This window comes from Crotalus tigris, unplaced genomic scaffold, assembly GCF_016545835.1.
Source record: "Crotalus tigris isolate CLP2741 ecotype Arizona unplaced genomic scaffold, ASM1654583v1 scf7180000024506.7606697, whole genome shotgun sequence".
Taxonomy (NCBI): Eukaryota; Metazoa; Chordata; class Lepidosauria; order Squamata; family Viperidae; genus Crotalus; species Crotalus tigris.
Genome location: NW_024100678.1, coordinates 725937 through 741438, shown reverse-complemented (window position 1 = coordinate 741438; position 15502 = coordinate 725937). Strand labels below are relative to the sequence as shown.

Here is a 15502-nt window from a genome sequence, read left to right as displayed (position 1 = left end):
AGCAGGTAGGGGGGGACATTTAAGGCACAATCCTATCTGCTATAATCTATTCGTATATCAGGTGTTTTGGATACAAATATATAGATATACAGAAAATAGCAGAGAGAGAAAGGGAGAGAGATAGAGATAGAAGAGAAATTTCCTCATCGAATAGAGTAGCCTCACAGCCAAAATACTCAAGGCCAAAGGCTAAAGTTTTTGCAATGGGATAAAAACAATCTTAAAAACAGCTCCTGAAATTTCATTTAATGCTAATTTTTTTCACCTGATATAATGGAACTCAATTTGTTACCTTACACACATTTCAAAACAACAAGTTGTGTTGAATAATCTCCCAAATGACTGTGTAGCAACTTCATCTTGCTAATCTGAATCTATATATGACTGATACTAAACTATGCTTTTTGGGTTGTCAGATTAATTAATTCACTTTCAAAAAGTAATGTATCATCAGGTAAGAGAAAATTAAAAACTCCCTTTATGGCTGTCACTCCATCAAAAATCTAGTCTTCTATGAAAATTTAAGTTTCTGTGAAATAAAATATGGAACAGGCGTAAGATTTTGAAAATCATCATTATTTTGGCTCCAGTAAAATAAATAGTAAACAAATGTTACTGGATTGTTCTGTACCTATAAAATTCAGTTCTGCATCCACAAATCCACCCATGATAATACTGACAAATTGCCATCTATGATATCTTTCCCCCTATTTTTGGCTTCTGAAGCTTTGACGGATCTGGTTGAAGAGATGGTTATATTATGTGCAGATGTCACATTGTGAGACCTAGCTACCATGACTGAATCTGACAAACTGCCTATCAAATGGAATAGACTGCAATTCCCCAATACCTTCTGACACCCAGCCAGTTAAAACCAAAAGCTGAGATAAGAATTCAGATATGGAGCTAGGATTGTTTCCAGAAAAGGCTTTTAGTGGTCCTCTGTAGGATAATGCACATTCCATTGTCTGAATATGTGTACCAAGCCTGTAGCTATGACCCAGTCTTGACAGTTTTCCTTGTCTATTGTTCAGAAGTGTGCTGCCTCTGAACAGCAAGGCTTTCTGTTTGATTTTCTTAGATCTCAATAACATATACTAGACATCACAAAATCGTTCTATTATGCTCTAAAGCAGCATTAACACTCCATATTTTAATATTTCCTGCAAGACACAAGACAGAATTGTAATGATTTCCTTCAGAGGCTCTCACCTGCCAAAGCAGGAATGGTGACCTTATTCCATTCCCATGGCTGGTCATACTCATCTGCGGGCCTATCATCATCCTGTGGCAACTTGCTCTCTCTCAGGCGTTGACTCACAGCACTTTCTGAATCAGATTCCACGCCATTGCCTTCAGGTTCGTAAGGTGTGTCATATAGCTGGATGTCTTTTTGCTGGGGCTTCACACTGTCTTGTCTCTGTAACTCTGTCAGAATGGGAAAATAATTGGATTAATTTTTCTGCTACCATCAGCAGGCAAGGAAAAAAAGTTCATGTAGTGTAATTTAATATGAACAATAAATTAACAGCAACAAGAACGGTGTGGATATGTAAGCTGCCAAAGGTTTCCAAGTTTAGCTTCTCTCAAACTGAACAAAAGAAGAAACATAGCAAAGTCTCTGATAACAGTTTACCAAATGGCAATATATAATTTACCAAAATGTCAGGAAAGTTAAGAATCACAGGAAAGAGGTTCCTATAATTTCAGCAAGATTGTAGAGCAGAAAGGACAAGCAAAGGGCTTATATGTGACTCAAGAGAATTCTTTATGCTCAATTCTTTCTTGAACCCACCAGAATGGCTGGGCTGACATTTTTGCCCTTTTTTCGCTTTCTCACTCACTCTCATTCTCTCTCTGTCTCTCCTATAAGTTTCTTAAGTCTTTCAGAGGTTTAAGCTATACATTTCATCCCTTAAAACTGCTGAAATGGCCAAAAAGAATCTTGGTTTCTTATGCACATTCAGTTTGAGGCAGCCTCAGAGCTGGTGAAGTTGCACATTCCTGTCTTAACACATGCTCCTCCAATCTGGTAGCATCTGGATGGGATGACAAACAATGCTAAAATTTCCCACTAACACAGTGTTTCTCAACCTTGACAATTTTAAGGCATGTGGAATTCTGGGAGTTGAAGTCCACATGCCTTAAAATTATCAAGGTTGAGAAACACTGCATATCTGGAGCTTGTGAGAGGAAGGCTGCTTCAAAAAAAGCTCACGTAATTTGCCACCCAACAAATCTAATATAGGTCATGAAACTTGCTAGTTGTCATAATGCCATAGTTTAAGAAAAACAGAAGAACAATGGCAAGATGCTGTATCTGCATAGAGCAGGTCTAAATACACAGATATCAAAGCACCTTTAAGTTGTTTTGAATTTTAATTGTATTCAATAGCTGTAAAGGGTTTCTCTGAAAGTGGTATCAAAAGACACCTTCCTCTTTATAAGCTATGCTCCAAGCACTATGTTAACATGATGGTCTTTGACAGCTTTGCCTGGTATAGAATATCTAAGCAGAACTGGGGCACTTTTTATCATGAAATTTATCATGCAGTTGCTACTGTTGCTCTAAGCTTAAAATGCCTCTTGCTATGATTAAGAAATTACAACGTGTGGTAATTCAACTTACTAGAGACCCTAACTTTCCAGATTATAACACCATGAGAAATGTTCCTAGGGAACAGGGTGGCTAGAGCAAATCAAATGAATATTGTGAACAAAAGGGCTCCATAGAAGCTACTCCAAATTCTCTTTGAAGATTATATCACAAGGCTTGGCATTTGTGATTATTAATATTATCTTTCAATCTCTTAATTCCAATGAAAAAAGTCTGTAAAATCATACATATTAAAGCAAGCTGAGTTTGGCAATTATAAATGGATTCTACCTCTAAATATTAAATAAAAAAGTAAATTGCTGGTGAAGGTAATTAAACTGGGATGTCCAGATCAGCACCTTCTTGCATGATGATTACCATCCTATATTTACTTATCTACTAAACCTTGGCCCCATAGATATGATGTGACTGATACTATACATTTCCATTTTGCCTTTTCCTCCAGAAGATCACAGCATCATTCTTAGGTATATCTTATTTTATCTTAGCATTGTTATGAGGGAGTTACATCAGCAATAAGCAGCATGTCCAAGGATATCAGGAGAATTTCACTGGTAAAAGTTAAATATTCTGGAAATAGATCTTGCAAATTCTTGAAGAAGTGTTATTTACAGGTGTGTCCTTATCCAGTTTTTCTACTGAATGAGTCACTGATGGTAATAACTAACAGCATCCTCTCTTTCCCTTTCCGGAAACTTTTGAGTCGTGCTATTCAAATACCTAGAAACTTTATACTGGAGTATACCTAATGAGTACTAAAATACACCATCTGGGGCTGCTAAAAAAGAATGGCAGGAAACTTCCCCTGGCACAAACTGTGGTGTCAGATAAGTATCTTGGTAGACAGACCATCTGGTCTCTACCTACCCCTGGATTAAAGTGCATAGTGTTTGGTGGTGTCCCTGTCCCTGAAGTGAGGTTGATAGCCACCCATGAGGAAAGATTACTCACAATTGTGGTATTCCAAGTATGGATATTCCTGCCCCCACTCCCCCAGCAAAACATATCTTTGCAGTCAATTGCTTTAGCTTAGAAAAGGAATCCCAATACTGTTGAGATATTTTGAAATTATGCATGGTATGGAAAATATGGACATGGAGATACTCTAACTTGGCAAAGAATTTAAGAGTGGCAAATTCAGGATTGAAAAAAGAAAGTCTTTCTTCAAAGGATCAAGTTGAGCTTCAAAATTCTATATTATGCGCCAATGCCAATTTAGACTGTTTTCAATGGGGAAAAAAAAACCACGGTTGCAGGAAATAAAGCTAGTAACAGATTAAATCTCCTTTAGAATCAGATTGCCTCTCAATAACATCTGGATGAAATGTGAACTCTAATATACATCTATCTGGTTTACAAGGGTATATGACCAGCCACTATGGGAACACAGAAAGCATAGACAAAAATGTGGTCATCTTTTGTTTAGTCAGTGGGAGACTTTTTTTTTTTTTGTTCTTCTCATGTTCTTAACATAAAAGAGTCCCAGAACAGCAGGACAATATGTGTGTGTTTCTATCATCATATTGTATTTCTGGGTATATACTGCTTCCTTTCTCAACTTGGATGAGAGCACTGCAGATAGAAGGAAGGTTCATGAGAGAATTGGCTAAATTCTACTCCAAATATGTATTTGCTTCCTGATAGTTCAAACAACTAATCAGTGGAATGACTTGCTTCCAGAAGTTGTTTGTGTTCCAGAACTGGAGGCTTTTAAGAAGAGATTGAACAACAATTTGTCTGAAATTTTATAGGGTTTTCTGCTTGAGCAGGGGTTAGATTAGAAGATCTCCAAGGTCCACTTCTGTTATTCTGTATCTATTTCTCCAGTGGTAGCAAATGATTGCCATTAAGAACTATATAACTGACACAAACCTTATTGTCGGACAATGATTCTAGGCTATATGACACACTGCAGAGTTTAGTGTAGCATTTCTGCAATTTGGACGGATGTTTAACAGGATGGCCTAGATTAGAAACTAGCAGACAATCAATTTTAGGCCTTCTTTCAGCATGAAAGCTGGGCTAGATGACTGCCTCTCAGTCCAAACCACCTCAAAGTGTTATTTTTGTGGAAAATAGGACACAGGAGTACTAGAGATTTTTGCTGCCTTGAGTTATTTATAAAAAAGGGGCAGGATAAAAATATAATAGCAATACTACAGTATGTAATATAATAATTATATGCTACATAAATCCTGCTCATGGATAATGACTGCTATTTAATAACCATTCTACCCCCTCTTTGATGCATAGCTCTAAAGAACTGGCTATTAAAGAATCTGTATCTTCTAGGATGGGATTTAAAACAAGTCTGATTCAATCTTGAGCAGGACTCCAAAATGCATTGACCTCAATAGAACATTGTTAAGAAATGCATCTACATATTTTGCCCAGAGATTAGCAATAATATTGGTACCTGTTCTCTTATTATGACTGTTACTTTGTTTATTTTTAGAAATTGTTAAGTTTTTCTTTAACTTGTTTTGTCAGTAGTGATAATATGCTGAAAATGAAGCTTCTGGCTCTTCACCTAAGCCTTTGGCAAAGAAGACTGAAAATCCTCACTTCATGACACTTGCCATCTTTATTTTTATTTTTTTTAGGTTTTATTGGTTTTATTATAATTTCTTTGATTGTTGTGAGCTACCTAGAATTGTTGAGAATCAGGCAGCAAACAAGTTAAATAAACGATTATGATTATTATTTGCAATGTTGAATTTCTGAATAGGCAGACCATGTAATAATTTTAGCTAAAGCATCACTGCTCGCAATTTATGTTTATTTAATAGATTTAAATAATCTATTCAAAGCTATTTTAATTTTGCTGCTCACCACATAAATGATTCTGAATGGCTAACAATTAAAAACAGAATCTGACAGCTTTCAATGGCTTAATACAGCAACTATATGAACATATATTTATGTACAGCCTAAACATTCGTAAAGCAAATAAAAACTACCCCAAACCAAACAATAAAACCAAACCTCAACACTACAACTCATTATTATATATGTGTGAGTATATGAGTCTAAAACAGTATAAAACATTTTTATTGAAAAAAACTTTTGTACAGGAAGATATGATTTATTATGAATTATTTTACTGGTACAATTTTAAAAGTGGAGGCCAGATGTGATATTTAATTAAAGATGTGATATTTAATTAAAGGATTCCTCAAATTCTTTGCTACCATATTAATTTTTAAAGCAATTTCTTCACATCTTGAAATACCACTGGCCAAAAGAACAAGGAACAGATAGTCCTTGACTAAAAACCATAAATGAGCCCAGAATTATGTTGTAACTTGTGCCAGATGTTAAGCAGGCCACCATGTGACCATGTCTGATTTTATGTTTTTTTTTCCTACAGTGGTCATTATGCAAACATTGCAGTCCTTAAGCAAATGCATTGTCTGCAATTGGCAATTTTTGTTGGAAATGGAAAGTAAATACCAGTTCTGGCAAAAAACAAACAAACACAAACGTAGTCAAGCATGGTCATGTGACACTGCGAAAAGGCTGTAAATGCAGGCTAGTTATCAAGTGCCCAAAATGTGATCACATGACCAGGAATGGTTGTGGGAACTTCAAATCTGGGTCTTAAGTAGCCCTGGGTGGTCCACCATTACTTTGAACGGTTGCTAAGTTACCAGTTGTAAGTTGAGGACTATCTTTACTTTTGTTGCCCTGTGTCTGTCATAGTAAATGTCACAGTGAATAAGCAAAACTGAATTGTACAATTTTATTTGCCCAGGGAAGAAGAAGCGTTAAAACTACTTTGGACTTACTTGACCAGCCGAGTGGCACTACTTAGTCATCATCTTTGACCAGTTGGGGGCAATAAGGAATCCCAGAGTGATAGGTTAGACTGGGAAATCAAAAAAAAATATAAGAAGGCAAGGGCAAAAATGTATCCACGTTACTGGCAATAAAATGATGTGGATATAGTGTCTGGCAGAAATGTGATTTAGAATTAATTGTATAAAGTCCATTAGGTCCATTTCCCTTAATAGCATTCAACCAAAACGAATAACTGAGTGAACAATGTCATCAGATGTACCAATTTGGTTACAACTGAGTTTATTTTATAACATAGGCTGGGTCAATTAGTGTTATTGATTATGAAAAATTTAACCATCCTGCAGCTAATTCACCTTTAAGGCAAACCAGTTTTCCATATGTGGCTGAATACTCTAGCGGCCATGCCTTTAAACAGAGAGAAATAAAAAGGAATGCATTGCAAAAATGGCTAAATAAATACAGTACTTCATCTGATCACGCTAATATTGTCTGTGTATCCCAAAGGTGCTTTTTCAAGAGGCAACTGGCCTTTCTTGTTTTTCATTGAAGATGTTTCGCTTCTTCAGCTCTGAGAAGCTTCTTGGATGAGAAGTGAAACATCTTCAAAGAAAAAACAAAGAAAGTTCAGTTGCCTCTTGAAAAAGCACCTTTGGGACAACCATGACCTGGAGGACCGAGAATCTCCATAGGCATTGTCTGTGTATATGTGTATGTGAAGGGGAAATTATCATTATAAAAATCTGGTTCCCCTCCTGAAGTCTTTCTCTCATATTAGTGCTGTGAAAAATTAGGCAACCATCTTCTTCTCCATATGAACAATATTATTGCCTCTTTGAGACAACCCATTCAATTTTCTCCAAACAGGGGGGGAAAGGAGAAAAAAAAGTGATAAAGTATTCATAACAATGTATTTTTAGCAGCATGACACAAAAATCCATCTAATGATACAATACCTTATCTCCACTGTAAATAGTGACAGAATAGTTACATTCTATACCACAGGAATATATATAAGGACTCTTGCTTTAACCAATAAGAAACTAAGGAATATAGGAGAATATAGCAGAGATAATTAGCAGGTGGGAACTCTAATGTTTGATGGGCTATACCAAGGGTAGGCAACCTTGGCTCTTTTATGACTTGTGGACTTCAACTCCCAGAATTCCTGAGCCAGCTATAATCCCTGAGCTATACATTAATTAAAAGTTCCTTAGAGCTCCAAATTTGCCTATTCTTCTAACTCTGCATGATTCGGTGCTTCTTTTCCTTTTGGTTCTTATTCAGCGCACATTTCTTCTGCGTTTTTTGTGTGACTTGATTATTCAAGATAGAAGGAACGAGACACAACATAATCAACAGTTGCCAAAGAAGGCTTATTATATTCTCTGTGGCATTAAGATGCTCAGAGGTTGCCTCTTCCCAATCTGAAAATGAGCTACAAGGAAAGCTGAAACTTCCCTGAAAGAACAGAATCCCTACTTATAAGCTGCAAGGTTAAGTTTTTTGTAGACGTAAGAAAGAAGTATGTTTCTGGTTTTCCCTTTTTAAAGAAGTGTCTAAGTGATCTAAATTTGGGTAAATGAAGACTATCCCTTGCTCTCTTCACAAATGCATCAAATGAAAAGGCATTTTCTTTTTTCTCTCAAGGAAACAGAACACAAAGCAGGAGTGAAAGGTTATTCCGGGCTCACTATTACATCCCAAGAAAGTAAACAGAGTTTTTCTTAATGAAGAAAATGGCAAACATTGGAGAGAATTGATACTGAAGAATGAGTCACAGAATTACAGAAGCCAGGAACAGCTGCCACCCAGCCAGGGCTTATGTAACATGGCTGCAATCAACTGTATTTTCTGGATACTCCAGTCATAGTTTCCCCCTTTCCCCCCCAAATCTCCATTTGGAAAATAACTGTTTCGAATGTCATCACTCAGAGATGTGCCAGGATGGAGACTATACATTTTATCAAAAGAGCCATGTCAACTCAGATTGTAATTTTGGGGCCAAAAGAAATTGTATTCTGCCATGGAGAAGCAGCTTACTGCAAATGCACCAAACAAATAAATAATGAGGAGGAGGAGGAGGAGGAGGAGGAGGAGGAGGAGGAGGAGGAGGAAAGAGAGACAGAGACAGAGACAAGCGCGCGCGCGCGCACACACACACACACACAGAGAGAGAGAGAGAGAGAAAGAGAGAGAGAGAACAATCCTGAAATCCATCAAGTACTTTTCAAAACATATCATGATGTAGGCCAGCAATATTTAAGCTTCACCTATCTGAAATGACCTTTAATCAGAAATATAAGAGTTCCCTCACTATTTCACAATCATATTCCAGTGTAAGCCTGAGCCCCCAAGCATCCCCATTGTTGCAAATTAGGAAAAACAGGCGCCGAAAAATAAACCAAAGGTGATCAGTTTGGAGTAAGAGACAATTTCAGTTCAGTATGAGATACACCTCACACACTATTCCCTCGAACATTTCTACAATGAATTCCTTTGAACCAGTTAATTCCACAAGATAGGTGTAGAAGTAAATTTGCCTCTCATAATAAGGACCCAGATCCAGGGCCAGTCTTGGAATTATGATCCTTTTTCTCTCAGTACCAAATTTCTCCTTCACAATTCAAAGTTCAAATATATGTTAGAAGGCTAAAGACTAATTAAGATTTAATTTGCAGTTTTGCACTAAATTTTGGTTGAAGAAGTATTTTGGCTAACCTTAACACTGAAATGTAAAGCCTGTCTGGTGTAGTTAAGGCATCAGGTTAGAACAGGGGTAGGCAACCTTGGCTCTTTTATGACTCGTGGACTTCAACTCCCAGAATTCCTGAGCCAGCATGGCTGGTTCAGGAATTCTGGGAGTTGAAGTCCACGAGTCATAAAAGAGCCAAAGTTGCCTATCCCTGGGTTAGAACATGGGAGACTGAGAGTGCTAGTCCTGCCTTGGGCATGAAGTCAGTTGGGTACTTTTGAGCCAGTCACTTTCTCTCATTCCTAGGAAGAAGCAGGCAATGGCAAACCACTTCTAAAAACTTTGCCAAGACAACTGTAGGGACAGTTGCCATGAGTCAAAATTTGACTTGAAGGCACAAATGACAACAATAATGTCTTCAAATAAACTAATAAACATAGGATTCATAGAGAAGATAGCCTATGAAAGCATAGAACATCTAGTCTTGGTTAAGGCAGACAGTACTACTCTATCTTTACTAGTTCTGAATAAATTGTGGTTGCTTTGCTGGAGTCTCACTCACACAAATTAGTTTATCACCAACAACTGCAACCCTAGATATGGCTACTAGAATCAGTCTGCTAATAATGGATAGTGATAATTTTCTGCCATCAGTGACATTCAGGGATCTAAAGAGTATGGATATCGTAGGCTTGGTGTATTTTAGCACAACCCAATCAGTAACAAAGTTCTTATTCATCATTCTCAGTGGGCTGTTTGGAGAATGCAGGGATTATTTCTGGTAATTACTTAGATAAGAGTCACTTTCCTGTACCAAAGACTAGGATCATTTTGTTCATTTCCTTTGTGTGAGGATTTGACTCACCTTCCTAGCAAGAACACAAGACATGCTGGTATGTGATGGAAATTCCGTGACAGCATTTCCTACAATATTTAAGGACCAAGATATCTAGGGATTTGAACAGTGTGTAATCATTTGGTACTTGGCCGCGCATGGCATGAATAAACATTGTAGCAGAAATCAAAGTGTGGTGTATTTCACATCTAGAAAGAGTCGTGTTTAGCAAATGAATCACAAAGCAAAGATTTTCCAAACTTGAAGCACAACAAATACAGTAGTTAAAACAAAAGTATGGATATGGATGTAGTCCTCAGACACACGATTTTATTTCTGGTCATTTTCTTTCTCTCCTCCTTAGTTTTTCAATTTCCCAGTCCCAGCTTTTCCTGCCTCACTGCTCTCTTCTTTCCAGCTGTGTTTTCTGCCCACCCTACCTTAGATATTTTGTCTCTAATACTGATTTTTTAAACTAGTAACCAAGCCTTAATAAAAAGGAGGTAAGGGAATTGAATTCAGGCGAAACTCTCAATCCAATATACAGGTAATCTTCAACTTACAACCAGAATTGAGACCAAGCAAGACAATTCTTAAATGAGTGTTGCCACATTTTACAATCTTTCTTGCCACAGTTAAGTGAATCATTACAGCTGTTAAGTTAGAAACATGATTGTTAAGTAAATCCGGCTTCCCCATTGATTTTGCTTGTCAGAAGGTGATCACATAACTCTAGGACACAGCAGCCCTCATAAATACAAGGCAGTTGCCATGAGTCTGAATCACATGTCTATGAGAATGCTACAGTGGTCGTAAGTGTGAAAAAAGTCGTAAGTCATTTCTTTCAGTGCTGTTATAACTTTGAACGCACACTAAATGAATGTTGTTAAGTCAAGAACTACCTGTAACAAGTTGCAGGATACCTGCAGGACCACATCCCCCTAACAGAATTAGTCTGATCAGTCCAGTTGGGTTGGGAGAAGCAGCTATTTATTCCTTATTCTCAGGGGGTTAGGAGGACTGAAGCTTGGGACATTGTGTGGACAATAGAGAGAATGGCCTTCTATTGGTAAGATCTGTTATCAAGGTTATGATTAGACAAGCATGTCTCAAGCCCATTCTAAGAAACTAACTTGAGAAGATGCCTCAGATTAGACCCTCCCTAATTTACACAAAGATACTGTAAAGCAGGGCTCTTCAAATTTGGCCCTTTTATGACCTGGCTGAGGAATTCTGGGAGTTGAAGGCCACAAGTCATAAAAGGGCCAAGTTTGAAGACCCCTGCTGTAAAGCAAAAGAGACAAGAAGCAAGGTTCTGTTACTATAGCTGTTTTAATAAAAATAGTTTTAGACCTATATGGTTTCTTAGTCAGGTTCACCCTATATGGCTAGGACACATCACTTCTTGTGATATAGATGAATTGATGAAATGACCTCCCTTGGATACTTGTTTGCACCCAGCATTATCTGCCTTTGTTGAAAGGTGAGGTGGGGCACAACACCAGATTTTTTTTTTTAAAAAGTGCATATGTCTTATGTGATTTATATGTTCTTTGGTATTATTATGTTTTGTTGTTACGATGAGATGCAGAAGATTTATTTCTAAATGTGGGTGAGGTATAAAACTGAAGATGGAGCTCAGGATTTTGCTTTCTGATCTGAAAGTTCATCCAGTTCAGGTGCAGGATAATGCATCATTCTTTGATCTTTTTGAGAACAATAAAAGATACAAAACATGAGCTGGAAAAATACATTATCATGTGACCTGTTTGATTACCAGAATACCCTGAATTATGGCCTTCTGGACTAATTTGATGTTCTGCTGTGTGGACTTGGGAAATAGCATAAAGCAATGAGAGTCTTGTTGATAAACACTGTAGGTGCCTGGGGTTAGTTACTCAGTCTGTATTCATTATTGCCCTTGAGACTACTACTGCCACAGGATGTCTTGCTAGAAAGACTTGAGAAGTTGTACATTGCCCCTGGAGATGTTCACTTGACAGCCTTATTAAAATCCTCAGAAAATGGGAAACATATATAACATAAACATATATAATTAGTCAACTGAGGAACTGGTTATTCCCCTCGTAGAACAAGTGGACCCAGAACATCTCTAACCTTTGCCTTTGCAATGAGACAGACAGTGTCTCACTTTCGGATGTCCTATCTCTACTGTAAGAAAATGAACTGTGAGTGACCTAATGGGTTCCATATTAGTCAATACTTAGATTTGGATATATTTATTCCTGACAGGATCCAAAGTCAACAATGTAGTGGCGAATTATTTATACAAAAGCAAGACAAAAAACATTTTAGTTTTATCCCATCGTTCTTAAGAAAAATAATTATTTGGTTTTATTTTTCCTGTGATAGCATCAACTACATTGCCCTGGATTTTTCTGTCCTTCAGTCAGCAATCGCATTTGAGCTCATCAAAACAAAAAGAATCCACAATCAACAATATATCTTAGTTCCAAAGGAACTTTGGATTGGACAAACATTTTAAGGGACAACATTTCTATCTTAAGACACACCTTATGATATGATTTTCTCTTTTAAATTTGGGCCAGAAAGTGGCATTTTATTTAAAAAACAGATTTAGCAACCACAATTAATAGAATGGGGGGAAATGGAGAGAAAAATGAGGATGGGGTTGAGGCCTGGTAATGAAAGTAGATTTAAAACATATACTTTACTTTCTTTCTCAGTTGAATAAGGCAGTGTTCTATAAAATGAAACAAACCATTCAACCTGTTAAATGATGGCTTAGGCACATGCATCTTTTCCAAGATGGGCTTTATAGATGTAACTACAGAGGTCATGAAAGAAGTACAAAAGGTGGATGGAAGATAAGAGAGATCCACACTCTAAAGGACAGCTGATGTGTGCAGAGAGTGTCCCACATGTGCAGTATTTTTGTTACTCAGTGGACACGTACATATAGTGAGAAGGAAGTCAGGCAAGAGCAGAAGGTACGTTTCTTAGGTCCATACCAATGACCCACTTGAGGTTCTTCAGTTGATCATCTCAAATCTAGGAGGAAACAAGAATGCAAGCAGTTCTGTCCTAGAGCACTGTTTTTTCTTCTCTAATGTCTGAAGACACTCTGAGTGCATCCTAGATGTGACGTTCTCAGTTAACTCAAAGAAACAATAAGTTACATGAAATAACTATGGCAGAAGAATATATATATTCTCTGTATATTAAAAAAACTATATGAAGTTTGTAGCATTTCTATACAGTATACCAGCAGAGGAAGTGAGCAGAGGAGGCCCAGAAAACTTTTTTCCTTCGTGCTTTCTATAGGCAAGTAGCCTTCCTTGTATCAGGGCCCATGAAATAATCCAACCCATGGCAGGGTGGCACCAGTCTGGGAAATGTTGCATTAAGATGTTTTCTTCAAAACAATACTAATCCAATATAATTCTTCTTTACCCAGGTGATTCAGAATATAGCAGTCATGGGAAATATTTTTGGACATGTTCATTTTTTAGGCAGAATCACAATGAGGAAAGGCTATTTATCACAAGATTTCTACAGGTATAAAGACCGTTTCTACAAAGAAGAAGAGGCCAATTTACACTTCACGAGATACTAGTATGAATCAGGACTTGTATATGTGGAAATTGGCAACCACTGCTGTAATTACAGCAGGCAGGCAAAGAACAAGCATATGGAAAGTTAAAGGCCTTCGAAGGGCAGACACAAAGTGGCTAACTATACTTTAGGGCTGCACAAATCCTTTGAAAGAGGTGCTTCAGAATAGAAGGAAATGTATACAAAGCTTCTCAAATTGGAAGCTGAAGCTACATCTTTTCCCAGATTCACATGGTTGCTTCAAAACCTAGCAATCTCGTGTGAATGTGCATGCAAGGATTTGCAGAACCCTTTCACACATAAAACTTAACTCAGGCTCACTAATATCCATGCACTCAGGGAAATTTAAGTCTAACATCTCACTGCTTGAAAATTCATCAGACAAAAATTCTTGCTTTTATACATATTTGTATTCCAAGCTTTTTTAAAAAAAAAAAACGTATTATGTAAAGAAATGTTGAATTCAGCTGTCCAAAGTGCATAATTTCATTTTGCTCTCATGTACTGTGGAGCAAGGAACTAGCAAGGAAGTGTCTACAAAATTTTAGTTTTGACCACTGAAAATCCTGTTCAGGCAGCAGTCTTAGTTCTGAATCAGCAAACACAAGTAAAAACTTGTTCTTTGTAGTGAAATGAAGAGCAGAGAAAGAAAAGAAAGCTTGACATTTTTCAGGAGGAAGAATGTTATGCTTAGTATTACATTCTACAGAGGGGTTTTTTATGCTTCTGAGAACATTCACTGTAAATGAACAGTTTGATTTTCATGTGGGTGAGGACACATGCTTTAAAAGGCACCTCTATTAAGAAAATATAAATTATGCAGAGTTTATGCCTTTCTTTCTGTTTGCTTTAGAAACATGGGTCTCCTCTGAATATGAAAATAATATCCTTCTCTTCTTTATGGAAAAGTCTTTTCCTGTAATCTTGGCCTCAATTACATAATTGCTAGTTTGATTATCCAGCACTCACTTTTTGAGAGCAAAGCCTCACCATGTATTGCATAAATCATCACAAAGCTTAGAGATGCCTCTAGCCTGCTGCTTTCTGACTCAGCTATAAAACTACCAGACAGGTTTAGCCATATCACTCAGGCTGCCACTGAGTGATGAAAATATCAAACTAAGTCCATTCTCAATCAGCCAACTTGTCTCACTTCATGCGGAGATACATCCTTCAGAACAGGGGCTTGATGTAACACACTAAAGGTTAACCCATGCATTTGATGATGATGATGATGATGATGATGATGATGATGAGTAGTAATGTAGAGACTACTAAATCTGACTGCATTTGGTACTTTTGACTATTGGATACTTCCCAAGTATTTAGGACAAATGAAAATATAGTTAAAATATATGCACAGTTCCAGGTAATGCAACTTATTTCCTTATTTTCTTCTAGTTCTATCTCAATGCCCCTTCTTCAGCTATTGTGTTGTTGTTGTTAATTGTGAAGTCATGTCCGACCCATCGCGACCCCATAGACAACATTCCTCCAGGTCTTCCTGTCCTCTACCATCTTCTGGAGTCCATTTAAGTTCACATCTACTGCTTCAGTGACTCCATCCAGCCATCTCATTCTCTGTCGTCCCATTCTTTTATTGCCCTCAATCTTTCCCAGCATTAGGCCCTTCTCCAGTGAGTCCTTCCTTCTCATTAGGTGGCCAAAGTATTTGAGTTTCAACTTCAGGATCTGGCCTACTAAAAAGCAGTTAGAGTTGATCTCTTCTAGGACTGACCGGTTTGAACGCCTCGCAGTCCAAGGGACTCGCAGGAGTCTTCTCCAGCACCATAGTTCAAAGGCCTCAATTCTTTGGCGATCAGCCTTTCTTATGGTCCAACTTTCACAGCCATACATTGCAACTGGGAAAACCATGGCCTGGACTATATGCACTTTTGTTGGCAGGGTGATGTCTCTGCTTTTTAGTATAATCATAACTACATTCTCCTTCATTGCTACA

The 15502-nt window shown here is 37.5% G+C and overlaps 1 protein-coding gene across 1 annotated transcript in view; it reads right to left on the bottom strand.

Moving 5' to 3' along the window:
• The window catches only part of SHB (SH2 domain containing adaptor protein B), a 176153-nt gene that overhangs the window by 61112 nt on the left and 99539 nt on the right, over nt 1–15502 (bottom strand). The window contains exon 3 of the mRNA XM_039333544.1: nt 1213–1428. Within this exon, the coding sequence (XP_039189478.1) occupies nt 1213–1428 (216 nt within the window). The remainder of the gene's footprint in view (nt 1–1212; nt 1429–15502) is intronic.